The 17,533-nt window shown below is 32.7% G+C and overlaps 2 protein-coding genes across 20 annotated transcripts; one reads left to right on the top strand and one right to left on the bottom strand.

Annotated features, from left to right (window-relative positions):
* Positions 1–1,386: 1,386 nt before the first annotated feature.
* On the bottom strand, positions 1,387–5,123 carry LOC121129064 (uncharacterized). Of its 2 annotated transcripts, none has more exons than XM_040724732.2 (2): positions 4,666–5,123; positions 1,387–4,289 (listed from the first exon to the last, which is right to left on the bottom strand). In XM_040724732.2, exon 2 carries the CDS (start codon positions 4,173–4,175, stop codon positions 2,685–2,687), a length of 1,491 nt encoding a protein of 496 aa, XP_040580666.1. In that variant the 5' UTR covers positions 4,176–4,289; positions 4,666–5,123; the 3' UTR covers positions 1,387–2,684. The 2 variants fall into 2 exon arrangements, with proteins under 2 accessions (XP_040580666.1, XP_040580665.1); XM_040724731.2 differs by having other exon boundaries at positions 4,829–5,121.
* A 1,029-nt stretch (positions 5,124–6,152) lies between these two features.
* Positions 6,153–16,375, top strand: LOC121128813 (uncharacterized). Of its 18 annotated transcripts, none has more exons than XM_071893574.1 (14): positions 6,153–6,533; positions 6,620–6,805; positions 6,903–7,041; positions 7,111–7,352; positions 10,480–10,816; positions 11,162–12,393; positions 13,543–13,895; positions 13,963–14,377; positions 14,435–14,678; positions 14,746–14,893; positions 14,965–15,097; positions 15,152–15,325; positions 15,396–15,478; positions 15,548–16,375. In XM_071893574.1, exons 6-14 carry the CDS (start codon positions 11,308–11,310, stop codon positions 15,624–15,626), a joined length of 2,715 nt encoding a protein of 904 aa, XP_071749675.1. In that variant the 5' UTR covers positions 6,153–6,533; positions 6,620–6,805; positions 6,903–7,041; positions 7,111–7,352; positions 10,480–10,816; positions 11,162–11,307; the 3' UTR covers positions 15,627–16,375. The 18 variants fall into 18 exon arrangements, with proteins under 18 accessions (XP_071749675.1, XP_071749674.1, XP_040580349.1 ...); XM_071893573.1 differs by having other exon boundaries at positions 6,859–7,041; XM_040724415.2 differs by lacking the exon at positions 10,480–10,816 and having other exon boundaries at positions 11,162–12,363.
* Positions 16,376–17,533: the final 1,158 nt, after the last annotated feature.

Raw genomic sequence — 17,533 nt, 5'->3', positions numbered from 1 at the left:
AGTTGCAAGTCTTCACATTCCAAAATCTGCCTTTGGTCTAATAAAACCATGGAAAATTCACTTCAGTTAATATTTGTGGAGGAACTATATATTGTCCAATTAATATATTGCGCCAAGAACTGTTTGGATCAATTTGCAAAAATAAAGGCTTTATTCAAATCTTATGTAAATCAATTCTAAAAAATAAAAAAAATTGTAAACTCAATAACTGAAGTAGGGATTCCATTAATTAAGTCGTCTATAAATGTAGCCAAATGTCATAAAATCTTATTTTTACTGTGTCTAAGTATGTTAGTATAAGAATCCACATACGTTTTCGAATGCAATCTGTGATTATCAAAGAAAATAGAATAGGTTCTTCTACTTTCGGAAATCGAAGAATGTGTTTGCGAAATTAAGTAAGCTATAGAAATTATTATTAAAGTAATTATTCCATTTTTTCATGATTATTAAGCTCAATAAAATTATTTTTTTAGTATTCATTTATTGTATTAAGTTCTTTTTGGGGCATTTGATATCTGTCACAAGGAGCGCTAAAATCTCGTGACGTAACTCCTCTTATAGGGCTCTGGATACCAACCTATAAAATAAATAATAACTGGATACTCAATTGATACGTCAGTTGATATTTTATGTTATTTCTATGTAATAAAAAAACCAAGTAGTAGTAGTATTTATGTTGTAGTCAACAGCTGAAAGACGATCTAATCTCCTTTTTTTTCAATAGGTTGTGCATCTAGTTATTTATAAATTATAATATAGGTGGATGAGTAATTGTAATACATAAAATGTAACAATATTGTAGTTAAAATTTATTTTTCCCAATAATTCCTTATTTATTAAAGCTATATTTAGAGTTTTCAATTATTATCCATGGTTATATTCCTGTATTTAAGGTCCCAATGACATTATCCGTTGCCCTATGGTTAATTTTTTTAAGGATTTCTTTTTAAAAAAAGATTATTCCACCAAATTATGCTGCGGAGCAAAAAAAAAAAAATTAAATGAAATATGCCGTCAAAAAAACATCAACGAAAATCAAAAATTATTTGACAATTTGAAGAATGTTTTGCAGATTAGCTACAATGAACTGTGTCAAGGCAGGAAGTAGAGAAGGAAATAAACAGACATTTGCAAGAATGACTAAGATGTCGATCCACAAATTATACTCATAGTCCAACAACGATTCTGCAACAAATCCACAAGGTTACTCTCCGTCTTTTATGAGCACACACGAATGTTCAATCAGGTTTTGAATATAATTGAATCGATATAAGAAAGGATCTTCAACTACAAGCAAAAGTAGGATTGTATTTTTTTAAAACAGAATGTAAACGTTTCCAACACACTTGAGTAAATGTATAATAATTAATAACTGAGTGCGGATTTAACATATAGGCATGTATAATTGTGTAAATAAATTGAGTTACATAATATAATATACAAAATTAGATTTGTATTACATAGATTTTCCCATTCATAGAAAATACCGATATGTTGTTGCTTCTTATACAATAATAAACATATGTGAAAAAAGGCTCTCAAAATGACTAGTGCAACGACAGAATCTTTTTTTGTTTTTTAAACCTCATCTAAAATTCAATAATTATTTTTACATTGCACAGCGAAAAATAAACTAAGAAAAAAAAATCAAACAAAGTCTATACTACGTTAATGAGACAAAAAAAATATATGTTTGTAGAATTTAAACTTAACACTTAGTCTTCAGGATTGTTAATGCACTAAATCACAGATAATTCATCGATATACACATGTATCGTTTAACTAATTTCTTTGTATTTTTTTTTTTTTTTTTTGGTAAATAGTAATTTAATTTGGGCTAAAGTTAAAAGAGCAACTTGACTCAACTAAAAGCTGAAATCTGGGAAAAATAGTATAACAATTGAATGGCGATTATACATTAGATAGAGAAAAAATTGTGCTATAAGAAATTTAAAAAAAATGCAAAACTAAAGGGAAAAAATTGGCCCCATATGTGACTGGACTCTCGTATGGATATGTACATGATTAATTTCCATTTAAAGAAAGAGGAACAGAATTAACATCTTTCAATTGGAATTTTCCATCTTTCTCCTCAACAAGAACACTTGAATGTCTATAGATATCTTTTGGAAGTGGAGTCACTTTTACAAATGTTGGATCAACAATTTTTCGCAGCTCAGGGGTCTCTGAAAGTCGATAATCCAAGTAGTCATCAACTTTCAAAAAATGATCTTTACGCGAGAGACATTGGATCATCCCTGTAACAATGACATGTTCAAGCTCAACTGCTGGATGGCCCATTCCTTCGAGATAAGAGGCAGCTGCGGCTTTTGAGAAAAACTCTCTTCGTGATGGCCATTCTTGTGGAACTTTCGAGTATGTTTTACATTCTGGTGATAAATAGGATGATTGCACCTCAGGATTTCTTCCCATTCTAATGCGTTTGACTGACCAACCCCGTGGAAGAGAAGTATCTTGAATATACTGTACAGAATCGTCTAAATCTAGATAATTAATTTGTGGACGGAGGAGTGTAGAAGAATATCTATGTTGATCTGACTCATAAATGAACCATCCAGCATCTAAACGACGTTTTTTACAAGCAGGACTGGGGGAAAGACATGATAAACTTGAATAATCAGATGCTATACAACCACCAGGGGTAGAGTAGGACCGTTTTCTTATTCCAGAGTTATTTTGTTGGAACAAATACGATATAGCGTTCTCAATTTTAAGGAAAACCGCACCATCTGGACTCTGATACTCAGTTCTTGATTCCTTTCCATAGTCTTCTTCTTTGTAACAACGGATGATCCAACCTGGAGGTAAACGAGTAGAAGTTGTAACAATGGGAGGGGAGGTGTTTTAAACTTAGAAATTGGAGATTTTGAAGCATTGATATTAATATGGTCATCAGACACTCTGAAACCATTATTAATTATTCTTCGATTCATTACTATATTCTTCTTTATTTTAACTAAGAATCTTTTATGCCTTTCCTTCCGAGATAAATGAACGGTTGACTCAGCTTGTAATGCAGCATTCTTCCACTTATGTAGCATCTTTCCAACAGGGCTCCAATCCATTGAACAACTAACATCCTCTTTAATGGCTTCTTTGGCAAATCTACGAAATTCTGCCACAGAGCACCAAGGCATTGTCTTAGTTACCCAACCAGACTCATCATTCCAATTGAAAAATTGAACATGCACAGATATCTTGTTTTTAGCCTCTCTTATGTAATCCCCATCAGAACTTCGAGTCACAAAACAAGGCCAGTAAGGGAACCCAGCCATGTGACCCCATATTAAAGTTCCAAGTTTTGGCAAGTTGTCTTTGGTATTATCACAAGTATTTTCATAATCAGACAAGAGATCAGAATCTGAAGCATTTGTCTCATCATCAACAAATTCGTAAATATCTTTGGATTTAGTATCGATTAAATGAGATGGGTTTCTTCGAGGTAATTGTCGACCTTGAATATTTTGATGATCGTTGCGAGATACAGTTTGGTATAGAGGAAACTTACTGCTAATATTTTCAGACTCGGAGGTCTTACTACTCCTTCGCCTACTTTTCTTTTTCTTAGCAAGTACATTTCGTGTTGCCCCATCAATATTTGTTGGAATATATACAAATCCTAGTTTTTCCAATCTCAATGCAACAGGGATACACATAACAGCCTCTGCTTCCTTAACAGCCCGTTCGAAAATATTACGGAACTTTTTCCCTGGCTCAAAATCCTTTTTCCTCTTTGGAAATTTATATGCAAGCTCCTTAAACTTTTCATAACCTTCATAGGACAATACATCCGATTCATTTACCCAAGCGCGTAGATTATCATATGCCAAGAAATGAATATGAGTCTTCGTACGCTTGGATGATTCTATAACTTTGCTCGTAACTCCTTCGTATGGATCAACTGTAGTTATTCCAGGCCAATAAGAAAACCCTCTAATTTTAGCCCAGAGAAGACAACCTTCTATAGTCATTTGATCACTCAGCGAACATGACTTGTGTATCTTCTGAGAAAAATCCATTTCAACACATCCCTGAGTTCTACCATCTGAATCCGGATCACAGTCCGACATTCTTGATTGTTTTAAATGAACTCCCGAGTCATCTGAATCTTCTGCAGTTAATGAAGGTCGTTCTTCTTCTGATAAGCTCATTTTTACAAACCTTCAATGGTAGTTATTTATAAATATTCTATCTTGTAACAATGGGTATTTATAAATCCATGGGCTTGATATTTAAAGTTAGTTCTTGTGATCACTTTTTAGATCCTGCAAAAAAAAAAAAAAAAAAATGAGCGTTTTTAGAACTATATATTTATAAAAAACGCGATAAGTGATTAAAATATATCAAATTTGAACTGCAATCCAAAGTTTTGAATGCACTCTCATGAATTTGAAATGAACAGTCCTTATCAAGATGTTCACAACATTCGATAAATTATAAGATGTGTTATTCTATTTGATGCAATTAATGAAAATAAGATATAAACAATGACAGCCCTGATTAGTTATTTGATTATAAAAATATAATCTTTGTAACTTGTAATACATAATGATGATCAATAAATAAAATATGGAAGATCTGTCTCAGAACATAGATGAATAACGAAATAAGCTCATAATTCATAACAATCGGCCTCCTCACTTGGATATCAACTATTTAGCAAACAATGGATTTAACGTTGAAATCCTCATCCATTAGATAAATTAAGGAGGACAATGTCAAAAGGATTCTTTTGCTAATGATTTGATTCTTCCCTTTTTGAATGTACATATACTAGTTCTTTATATCAAGTTCAAATACAAACCTTGATATGACAGTCGCCATTTTATATTGTGTCTTTTCCCCTTTTCCATGTATGTAGTACTCAGTAGCTAAGTTAGTTGTTGTAAGTTGAACTTCTTGTTTCTTCCCCTCATCCGAAAAGTCGTGCTAGAGCTGTTGCTGTTTTACGTACATACAGGGAATAATGATGGAGCAGGAACAAGGCTATAGCATTATACTTCTTCTTCTATTAAAGAACTCACACAACTTCTCCTCTATACGGGGTGTCGTAATTTCAAACATGAGTTGGTAAATTTCATGCATATTCATTCAATGATTTTCTGTAAAATGACAAAGTTATTATAAAATAGGATATAGATTATTACTTAAGCATATAATTCATAGAGATTTATAGAATAATATTCTGAATAGTACATAAAAACCAATCCAAGCTGTAATGTTACAATATGTTGCACATAATCAAGGCCATCGGACCCGGGGAGGCATATAATGCCATATTCCCCTTATTAATTTTGGTGCCCGGTACTTTCCCTTAAAATATAAAGAAATAGGGTGTACACGTCGTCATTGTTTATTTTTGGTTGAAATTGCTGGGGTACACTGTATAATTTTACCCACATGTCGTCATACTTTCTCTTTCTATCTCGAAATTGGAGACAGCAACAGCAGAAAGTTGAAACTCAATTATCGCAACCTTTATTATTAAAAGGTTTTGATAATTGAGTTTCAACTTTCCGCTGTCGCTGTCTTCAATTTTGAGATAGATTGTACTCGGATAATCCATCATGTCTCATAATAATTAATAACGGAGTAGTGATTAGCACTACTTCCGTTAGAATCGTTGTTCGATTTGTTTATTTATATTTTTCTTATTATATTATATTAATTTTATTAACCATTTTGTATCTGGTTCGAACTCATTATATCGTGTTGAAATTTTAAGGGATAGTTAATATCATTATTTATTTATATTTTAAAGAGAAAATCTTATAAGCGAAATGTCTCTACGGCAAAATAGTATAAAGCGAAAGTACTGAGTACCATTAATTTTATTTAAAATGTAGGTACATATTGTCTCTTTGACTTTAAATATACGGTATACATATTCCAAAATTCTTCTCGCTCTAATCTTCAAATTCTCAAATCCTGAAGCGTTTCTTCAAATAATTTATAATGTTATAAATGCTGGTTAAATCCATGCTTAATCAACTGGCTATGATAAGTAAGAATTTATCCAATAAACTAAAGGAACTATTATGATTCAGTTGACGTGTAGATGCGAATCTTATATTCCAGATAATCTAAGTATCTAGTAGTTTTATTGAAAAGAAACTTCTCTTTTCAAGATGAAATTTGGAGGCGCTGCTCATATCAATAATCTCCTCCACGTTCGAAATCAATTTCAAGTGAAAAGCAATGGTGAACCTGAATTTAAAAATCATGGATCTAAAATACCCAAAAATTCTTTATTCCCTATTTCATCCTCTGAAATGGAGTCCGACGTGGATCAAGTTTTTACTTCGGACAAGATCACTTTTTTGACTTTTCGCGGAACCCCATTTTTTAATATATCACTGCAAACACTTCGTATGTTCTTATTCGTTATACATTTAATAGCCTTATGGGCTTCTATTCGCGCGTTTATGGTTTGGGAGGAGGTCCAACCCTTTATGCCAAGGAATGATCATGGAATACGTGTGGGAGAGAGTCACTGGCTCAATAAACAAGTTACTTAGTATAATATTATGTAGTTTACATTTTTGGATATATTTTTTTGGTACATATCGTACCCTACTTTTTCTTTAACTTCTAGGTTGGAACTATTCGAAGCTGCGAAATTCTTTACTTTGACGTTCTAATAGCCTCCTATGCTTTTTATATGTTGATATATTATGTTTTTGTCGGAATTGGAATTACCGTGCAGTTTGGCTCATCCGTAAAGAATATTTACTTTCTCTTGTTATTGAGTCCTGTGATACTCTTATTAATAATATTTGAGGTAAATATATAATTAATTGCCTTTAAGCAGTAATTTACGCTTTCTCGTTAAAGTGTAGTATAATTTTATTCATTATTGACAATCGTCATTTTATAAGAGTAAGCCTAGAGTATGAAGTCATGTTTAAGAATACTTTAGATGAAAGACTTTATTGCCTAATGGTCTACCTCCATCATTATATTAATCAAGATGCTCTCAAAACTATGTTAACCTACTCAACCTGTGCTTCAATACAAGTAACCTTCTCAATACTCACTTAGTATCCACTAATTATTAATAACTTTTTCTTGCATGATCCGTTATAGTTTTTTACAATCCTTCTCCCTTTTTTCGTACGAAATCTTCCATTTCAAAAAAAGAAGATTTGGAGCACAAAAATGGACGTTCACATGATGGAAATTAATAAAATCTTTACTCGGAGTAACTTTGATGAGAATCAAACCCCCAAAGAAAATTATGAAAACGGCAATAGTGATTTGGAATATAGAAGTGCCGGCTATGTAGCTTTATTTAATTATAATTAGCTTATAAGTATTAGCTTATTAAGGTAGGCGTTTAATTAAATTATTATATATGTATGTATGTATTAAAAATAAATTTCCCAGTCCAAATTTTCCATTGGCTCAGCATTCTTCAGCTTTTGTAATTGTTGTACTAAAAAACTATGATTATAGTAAGTAATTGATCCATATCGGATTTTATTTTGTTTAGTTTGCTCTCTTTGCCACTTGAAGAATTGTCCTCTATGGATGTGATAGTAGATAGATTCTCTATCCCTCACATCCAGTCTAACTTCCTCCTTAGGAACTATCCTCAAATTTCCTTTGACTAAAGAATTAAAACACTTGTTAACAGCAGAAATTGATTTTAAAGTCGAGAGATTGCAGTAATTTAATATTCTTTCAACGAGTCCTTCTCTTCCAGTCATGAGTAGTCTTTCTATCACGGAGAATCGACTCCATAGTTGAGTATTTGATTTGATATATAAAGATATGATTGGATGTGCTAGAGAGAGTTGTTGTAAATCACTGTAATATAAATTATTTATAATTTTATTCATTATATGATGATATCCTGGATTTTGTAGAATATCCATTAAAATGCTGGTTGTAGTAGTTCTGTCCATTATGGGTCCAGGATGAAAACTGCAATTTGTTACTTAGCATAATATGTATAATAAAATATGCTACATGTCTTAGTAACAGGTGACGTTTAGTTTGAGAATGATCTTTAGAAATTGATTAGGGAAATATGTGTTTGATGGATCACCTTATCAAATTATACTATAATAATATAGATTTTGGTGTAATTTAATTAGAATTAACGTGGAGGAAACACTATCTTGTGAGTACGACTACATTATGTATGGCTGTCTTGGATACTATTTAGGAGTAGGGCTTCAAAATCTAACTACGCAAAGGTGTAAAAATGTGGAAAAATAAGGATGAGTGAATTACATAATATACCTAGTATCTACCATGGAGAATCTATTGGAATGCTTACTCGTTTTGTTTTTTAATATATATATTCATGGAATCTCCCATCTTAATTATGGTAGGGTGTACGTACAAGAATATTGTTGTTTATAGTGCGTGAAGGGGAGCATTTATGAAATCATTGTTGCATAAGTTTCTTATGTATTGTTTATGTTTTTAATTAGATAATTTTTTGTTTTGTTGCAATTATATTTACGATTTAGTATCATATAACATAAATTTCCGTTTATGTTTTTAATTAATTTTCTAGTAGAGGAGACGGGAGATAGTTCCAATACTTTTTATTTTTGTTTTAATTAGTTTGTTTGACTCAAATTAGGGCCATCTGCAGAGGGTGGGCTGGAGCCCTCCCCCCCTCATTGACAAATTTCCAAAAAAATTAACTTTGGAATTTTTTTTCCATAAATTTAAATTTTTTGTAAATACCTATGGGCTTTGATTTTATTTCAAAAAAATTCCAAAAACCAAGCCCCCCTAAAAAATAATAAAAATATATATATAATCCTGCTTACGCCCCTGTAGACACGCCAAAATTTGGCACAATATACCAACATATGTTTTGTCATTGTTATAATATATTTATATATTATACTAGAAAGTAATTTTCCCATAAATTACTTTTGAATGGATCCCGTTAAATGTTGTAACTGTCCCCGTAGCCATAGATGATAGTAACAGTTAAAAAATGAGTGAGATAATAATTAAGATATATAATATTTATATTATATAATACCGATCAGTATTATAGGTTGGATTAATTTACTCCCACAAACCTCTTCAGACCCATTCCCTAGCTAACACTAACAAGCATGTTTCCTAATTCATAAGTGTACCTATATTGTATATCTAATAAAACAAATATATATGTATGAATCGTTTAACCAAGTGGATACATTTTTGATCTAAGACATACAATGTTTTCAATGCAGATCTCGCAGTTGTTTAGCATGTTGCATCGAACGTGTATACAGGGTGCTCTGCATATAGTGCTCCCTGATTCTAAACATTTTTGTTATAAGAAATAATAATGTTGTCATGTTAATGAAATCTCACAGGAGTTTTGCATATAGTATTGAGCGTGTATACAGGGTGCACTGAATAGAATGCACCCTGATGAATACCACTCATATTTTTGATCTAAAAAATAACTATTTAGTCGTATCAATTAAATATTGCAGGCGCGTACATGTAGCATCGGGTATGTATAAAAGGGGTATTGTTTTGTTAGTGAGCGCTATATAGGCTAAAGTACTCCCTGCTTTATCTGTAAGCGCAAATTTTTATTATTATTCTTTGATTCTTGGGGAGAAAAAACTATCACTATTGAGTAGCTACATGTGAGCGTGCTCATAAAAAACATAGTGACACCGAGGATTTGTTGGGGAGTTATTATTAAAGCAAAATTTGTCTTTGAGCCTATACCTAATTACTCTGGGTACTAGCGTTATTTAAATTATAAAGAAGAATAAACAATATAATTAAAAATGCAGCACTTGTGTCTTGTTCGAACTGACCCCTTTGCACTGAGTGTTAAAAGATCTCCAATTTATCACAATGAGTGAGTTTTGAATTTTGATAAAATGATAGCAGAATAATCAATAATCCAAATGATATAAGTTATTGCAATGTCAAATAAAAATTAAATGTATTTTAATAAAATCATTACTCAGATATAAAATACCCCCCGACCAAAAAAAAAATCAGTTTTTATCTAATATCTGAAAGAAAAAAATACAAAAATAGTTAATTTTTTTCTACATCAATTTGCATTATGTTGTACAATTGTAATGTAAATTTGGTGGTTATAGGTTATAGCTTTTTGAATAATCGCGAGAATGGGCCTGTTGCTACTGTCTCCAGTCTCCCCTCGATTATATTATTATTGAGGTACACATTCATTTCTAAATAGCATTTGTCGTACATTCAGTATACATCTCGAGCTTGGAATAACCAGTTATTTGAAAAGCAAATTAGCACCAGAGCGATAATAATTAACTATAAAATATTATAATAGTAAAGACTATTATTAGTTATTGCCCATTATGTCAATTTCTTAAGTTATGTTTATGCCCAAATATACGTATCTTTGATGTGTAATTCTTTTTAAGATATTTAGGGGAATCCATCTAGATAAAAGAGGGTTTTTAATTCGATTAAATCTTCTGTTATGATGAGTAGGTATGTACCCTCTTAGAATATGCTGATAATTGATAACATGGAATGAATGTCATCGTTTTTACTTGGAAAAGAAGGTACATCATCACAACTAAGTAAATAAGCAATTGTATACACAAAATGTATTATATGAGGGAGCTAGAGAATGAATATTTAATGAAATAGAGGTCGTTGGCGTAAGTTGTCCTTGAAGAAGTGGATTTGGACCTGTGATGTGTATGCTATGATGTCGACACTCTCCCTCCTTCGATATGTACATAATAGTCGACATAGCATAGAAGCATTGCTTAGGTCTCTCTCTCTATCTAGGCTTTTTACACATACATATGCATATTTAAAGGTAGGCTAGTCTACCCAAGAGGAAAAATAATAAAATGTTGTACTTGTATATGTAGCTAGTAGTAAGATAAGTGAATCTAGAAAGAGAAAAAAACACTGTGAATTGTATATACGCCACTTTGAAGTTCTAGCTCTGCTCAGCTCACCGGACGGACTCTTCTATTTTTAGTGAATTCCCACTTTACCGAGTTTTTTTCTCTTTTTTTTTCATTCCTTAGTTCTTCTTATTTTGTTTGACTTTTTATTGTGTGGATTTTCTCTCTTTCTTCTCTCCTTGTGTCGTCTCCCCTGAGTTGAATCTCTGTCAAATCCAATAGTGAATTTAATAAAAGTTATTTATTTAAAGGTCTTCTAGGGATTGAAGCCAAGTTTCTGGATGTCTCATGCTCCTTTGATGTCTAAAACCTCCAATAGTTCGACACGTGTCACTTGCTACTTAATTAAGCAAGCAAGGAAGGAACGTGGCATGTCCTTGGAAGTAGTAGAAGAATCATGGCAGAGTCACGCAAAGACACTTCGGATCTCTACCGACAGTTGCTCGACAGCAACGACTTAGTCAAGGAATTGGATGATATTGAAGCAATTTCTCAGCAAATCTCACAGCACGCAGAGCTCCTCTATCAAAATTGGAAGACGCATAACAGTCGAGCTTCGAGTCTTGAGCCACAAGAGAACAGATTTCGTAACCATCCTCATCACAATACTCTTCGTCACTCTTCCGTCTCTCCAATTAGTAATATTAACAATGAAGCTCATAAATTCCTAACTCTTCCAGCGCGATCCTCTTCCATGACACCTCAAAACACATTAGAACTTTTAGCATCACCTGATGTGAGTGGGAATCTAAAGGATTTAGTCAGCAATTTCGTGTCTTCAGATCGTGCCAAACAAGCCGCACGGCAAACCACCGTTTCTCAAATGAATCCCATTCGTCGATCCCCAGATGTCCATAGGGCAATGCCCACCATTTTCAATCACAAGAAACCTATGCATGAAACAACAACGACAGCAAAAACGTCGAAAGAGCTTGAGTTCATTCCTATTCCTGTCAAGCATGAAACCTCCTCTTCTTCTGATGAACAGGATATCGACTCTCGTATTCATCGCAGTGGTGTATCCTCTGCGAAGTACCTATTTGAAACCCCTAAAAGTGACATGGAAACTACTCCCTTAAGTGTACTCCGTCCTCGTCCACTTGCAGCTTCTACCCGGAGTTTATTTCATAATCGTAAATCCGTCCCAGCTCCACCACATCCTGAGCTAACACCTCAACAAAAACAACATATATTTGAACGAACAAATTCTGCAGCACAAACCCCATCTGTGCAGTCCTTACCCATTCATCGGTTTCGTAATTCGGGCTCCGTGGCAGAGCGTGTACTCATTTTTGAAAAATGTCCCGTGTTCACAAACCCATCGAATTTAATTTCCGATCCTAAAAGTCGTCCTTCAAGTTTTAGTGGTGCTCCCTCAAAAGTGATACCCATTACAAATTTAAAAAACAACGAAGTGTACCCCTCAAATCTACGAAATCGACACTCGATAGCAGTGAGTCCTTCTTTCAGCGAGTCAGGAGAGGTGAGGCATAGGATGAATTATTATCATGTCAAGTACAAAGAGTGATGATGCAATAGATGTAATTTAAATTTGTATTCATTATAAATGACTGCCTTATTTTAATATCATTACTTATGTTTTGCTATTGTAATATTTCAGTTTGTATAACGAAATTAAATTATTTTAATTTAATTCTGTTCGAACAAACTTGCATTCTCTCACGATAAAGTATAAACATGCATTCATTTGCCAATGTCTAAAGGAACATATAGTATATTTTTAAACGAATTTAGCCCCTGAATTATGAATTATTAGCACACCCATATCTATATAATATGGAAATAGAACATCATATAGGTCATATAAGGAAAGTCATTCGATTAACACTATTTATCACGCATGAATTATTTTTTACATAATTTATTTCGATGTACATACTCTTGAATCATTTGTAGTTCAAGGTATAATGTAGGCTATTTGCGTCTTCTTTACAAATCACGTATGTACAAGTGTCAGTTGGAAGTGAAAAGTCAATTAATTTTTTAAACTATACAAATGTATAATGGGGTTTATATCCCGCAATTCAAAAGTGATTACGCAAAGTCTTATTTTTGATTTTGTTTATAAATAGTAAGAAAGATACAACATTCAAAAGCTTATTGAAGGTCGAATTACTGTCCATTTTCACCCTCTTAAAAAAATCGACTTATGACTAAAAGCTAAAAATCATTTATTTCTTCGATTATAAGCAATTAATAACTCGTACTTTTATTAAAATTTATCTTTTTATTTAAAAAAAGTAAAAATATAGATAATATGAGGATTTATGATGTTGCAAAAAAACAAAACAAAAACGACTAAACTTAATTGCTATAGTTTTTTTTGTTGAAATATTTATTTGAAGAAATTGTGTGTAGTAAATAAGTATTCTTCCATGTAAATGATTTATTTCTAATTTTTATACTTGACTGCCAAAATTTTACTTCCGAATGTGGGCGTAGATTATAGATAAATCATTAATTTTCATGCGAATGAAGGAAGTGTCTTTGTTTTTGGTGTGTGTTGTTATTATGATGCTCCTGTTCCTTTTTACAATAAGGCAATTTACAATGTATGCATATTTCATTTTGTAAAAAATTGTACTAATGATGATTTTTAATTTTTATATAGAACGATAAATTAAGGTTAAAAGACTCTTTTGGTCCAAGAATCATACGTGAAATTCCAATCAAGAAGTTAGATCAGCCCAAACCACCGGAAACGAATTTTTCTTCCCCTCTCACGGAGAATAAGCCCACTACAAAATTTTATTCGCACTCCGACCCCTTACCTGCTGCTACTTCGCCATCTACTACAACTACTTCTTCTAATTCCTCTTCTTCTGGACAAATCCGTCCATTGGTCTCTCAGTGCTGGTCACCTCCCTCTAAAATCCTTCTCAAGCCCAAAGTGAAGCCTAATAAGGTTACTTTAAGGAAAAAGGATTCTGTAGAAAAAAGTCAGAAGCACAAAGATATTCCTAGGTACTTACGGAGTAACATTTACTCAAAAGTGGAATTGATATTTAAAGTACTCGTAATTATATTACAGGTTTTTCTTTCCATTTGGAAACCCTGCAACTCGGCAAGAGACAATTGATTCAATTATAGACAAATTTGGAAAAGAGTTCCAAAAGTTTGGAGGCTCTGTTAGCATCGAAGAATTAGGTGCCATATTTAAATCATGTGGGGTTAGTTATTTCTGGAAGGGTATAGTATTCAATGCAGTCAAGGATGAAAATAGTAAAACACTCTCTTTCACCAAATTTTCTGATTACTGGAAGAAAATCATTTCAACCAATTATGATGAAGCTTCACAGTTTATACGAATTGTCACCAAGAGCTCTATTCGTAAGGATATTTTACCTGATGATTTAGTACCTTTGATTCAGGATGTAGTTGATACGCACCCTGGTCTAGGGTTCTTGAAGGATGCCACAGATTTCCATTCCAGATATGTTCATACTGTAAGTTACTACTTATTACCCAACCAATTATATCTTAATATACATCCTTCATTTTAGGTGATAGCAAGAATATTTTTTTCTGTCAATCGTTCATGGTCAGGGAAAATTACTGTAAGTGAATTGCGTAAATCAAATTTCCTATCCACTCTTATGCTTTTAAGTGATGAAGAAGACATCAATCGAATTACAAATTACTTTTCATATGAACATTTCTATGTCATTTATTGCAAATTTTGGGAGCTGGATACGGACCATGACTTGTTTATTGACAGAGAGGATTTGTCACAGCATAATGATCAAGGTAGGAACATGTCTGAATTTATTGCTTTAATCCATGTCTCAATGTTTGGTATATCGATATATTTTAGCAATAAGCTCGCGAATGATTGATCGGATATTTTCTGGAACCGTTACCAGAGGAACGGCTCAAAAAGAGGGGAAAATGTCTTACACTGAATTTGTTTGGTTTTTATTGGCAGAGGAGGATAAGAGATCTCCCACTTCAATTGAGTACTGGTGAGTGAGACGGCCTATAATGGTCCCTGAAGCTCTACTATAAGAATTTTTTTTTACTAATTTTCATTTAGGTTCCGTTGTATGGACCTTGATGGTGACGGTTATCTTTCCATGTATGAATTGGAATTCTTTTATGAGGAACAGCTCACAAGAATGGAACAATTAGGAATAGAAACACTTCCATTTGAAGACTGTCTATGTCAGGTAAGAGATTCTGCTTCAGAATGATAAAAACATTTTTGTAATATTCCTTTTAAGATGCTCGATATGATAATGCCACAAGAAGGGAATCGTATTTCCCTCACGGATTTGAAGGCTTGTCGAATGACTCCAATCTTTTTCGACACGTTTTTTAACTTGGAGAAATATCTTGACCATGAGCAAAGAGATCCTTTTGCTTCTCAGAGGGAATTGGATGAGGACGGAAATGAGGTAAGGATTTGATTACTAAAGTAATTGTGAGTTTCACTAATTTTGCTTTTTTTTTCCCCCAACACTATAGATTTCTGATTGGGATCGCTTTGCTGCTGATGAATATGAATTGCTAGTTGCGGAAGAAGGAAATAATGAGAATATGGAAAGACTGTAAGCTATTTAAATCAGACTTTTCTTATAATTAGTTAATAACTATTTTTATTTTTTTTTGTATTATAGAGAAATGAATTACGATGAATTAGACCCAGAAATGCATTTAGGGGAAAATTATGAAAAAACGGAAATTGAAAAAAGTTAAAATGGATTCGATGTTATGAGAAAAATAAAACATCCTAATTGGAGACCAAAGTTGCCGTATCCAAAAAAAATTATACAAGAAACACGATGGACCTTCCTTCATGCGGAAAATCTCATCACACAATTTTTTTGAAGAAACTGAACCAACAAACAAACAAACATAAAAAACTAATTTTTCTAAAGTGAAAAAAAAAAAAACATAAATAGAAAATTGCCATATATTAATCATAATTTTGTTAATTTATATGTAATCAATCATTATTTTTAAAAAAAACCACAAATATTTTAAAAAAATCCAATTTTTTTCTTCGCTCATGGATATTTAAAAAAAAAAAAGTTTTTATAGCTTCTACTTTAATTTTTTTCCCATATTATGCATAAGCTGCGATCGGCTAGATTCTAAATTATTTATTTGTTATAACTTTCTTGTTTTACAATAAACAGAGATGATCTTTGTTTTGTTGCTTTGTCAATGGTATTAAGGCAGCTTTAAAAAATAAATAAATGCTAATCATCATTAAATAGATAAACCATTTGCTAGCCTTAATAGAAATATATATATATATCTGTTCAGTCATCTTTTTTACTACACAAAATCAAAATTACTGACCGAATCGCAAAAAAAATAGACACACATTTACCACAACCATTTCGATCTAAATAAATTTATGTGCGAATACGTTGTGTTATAATCCTTTGTTAACATTGTAATAATTTTAAATAAAGCTCCAGTAACAAAACTAAATAAAATCTGCTTTTATTTGCTTGTCTGCATCGTTTAAAGATGAACAAGTTGTTTCACTTAAGGCCAGATGAGTAGCATAATATGTTGGGGGAAGTAAATTCGTATTTTCAATGTATTTCAATGCTTCATCAGAAGTGTACCAATCATCCGATTTTAGCCAAGTATATCCCGTTCTGTTGGATAAATTGTTGCCAACGAGAATCCAACTTCATAATGGCCTTGTCCCTATTTTCAAGACACTCCGACAACCAATTTTCACAGCCCTCAAGTGCGTTGGCCATAGACAGGTACAGATGTTAGTCATTGTTTCCAGATCCAGACTGTAGGTTGGATACATAAAAATTTCCCATCCGAGCTTCCAGAGCTTTTGAGGTGTCATCAAAGATGTGTGTGACCTGGTGTTGTCTAGATGATGTCTTGTTGTCTCCTATTCACCAATGCTGGTCGCTTCTGTTTGATTGCCAGCCTCAAACGGTCGAATTATTCATAGGAGAGGGCTGAATTGAGCCGGGGAGGGGGAATCGCTCGAACATCTGTTGTGCAACACAAACCGAAAGAGTATTTATCCCGAATACATTACAAATTTTCTTGGTCGCTTTCGACGTGTTTTTCCCTTTCGGGTAGTAAAACTGTAAAATATGGTAAATTTCTTCCTTAGATACCTCCATATTTGACGCTTGATAATTCACGGGTGAACCAACCCAGCACAATAATGCCAAAAACGCGTTTGTAGTATACACTCATACTTTTAAAACCCATTATCCGATGTGACCAATAATGAACAAGATAGATTTAGTTTAAAAAAGGATGTGCAAATACGAAATTAATTTTTCCCCAACCTAATATTAGGTATATAGCAGTTCAGGTTTTACTATTGTATGCTTTTTTTTATAGCAAAATACACTATTTACATCCGAAAAAAATAAAGATTTAAATCAGTATAGAGATGGTCTCTAACAAAAGAGTATAACCTCCTATGAACAAATTACTCGTGACTCTTTGGGTTACCAATGTATTGGTTACTTCATTCTTCATTCATGATGTAACGAAGGTAGAATATCTTTTTCGAAAGGAACAAGTCCCTATTTGAAAAATTACGAATTAAATGTATGGTGAGGATCAATTTTCAACTATGACAAACGCTATAACTTTGCATTGGGTTG

This window comes from Lepeophtheirus salmonis, chromosome 14, assembly GCF_016086655.4.
Source record: "Lepeophtheirus salmonis chromosome 14, UVic_Lsal_1.4, whole genome shotgun sequence".
Lineage (NCBI taxonomy): Eukaryota > Metazoa > Arthropoda > Copepoda > Siphonostomatoida > Caligidae > Lepeophtheirus > Lepeophtheirus salmonis.
The sequence above is the reverse complement of the archived record's forward strand: the minus strand, read 5'-3'. Positions and strand labels throughout refer to the sequence as shown.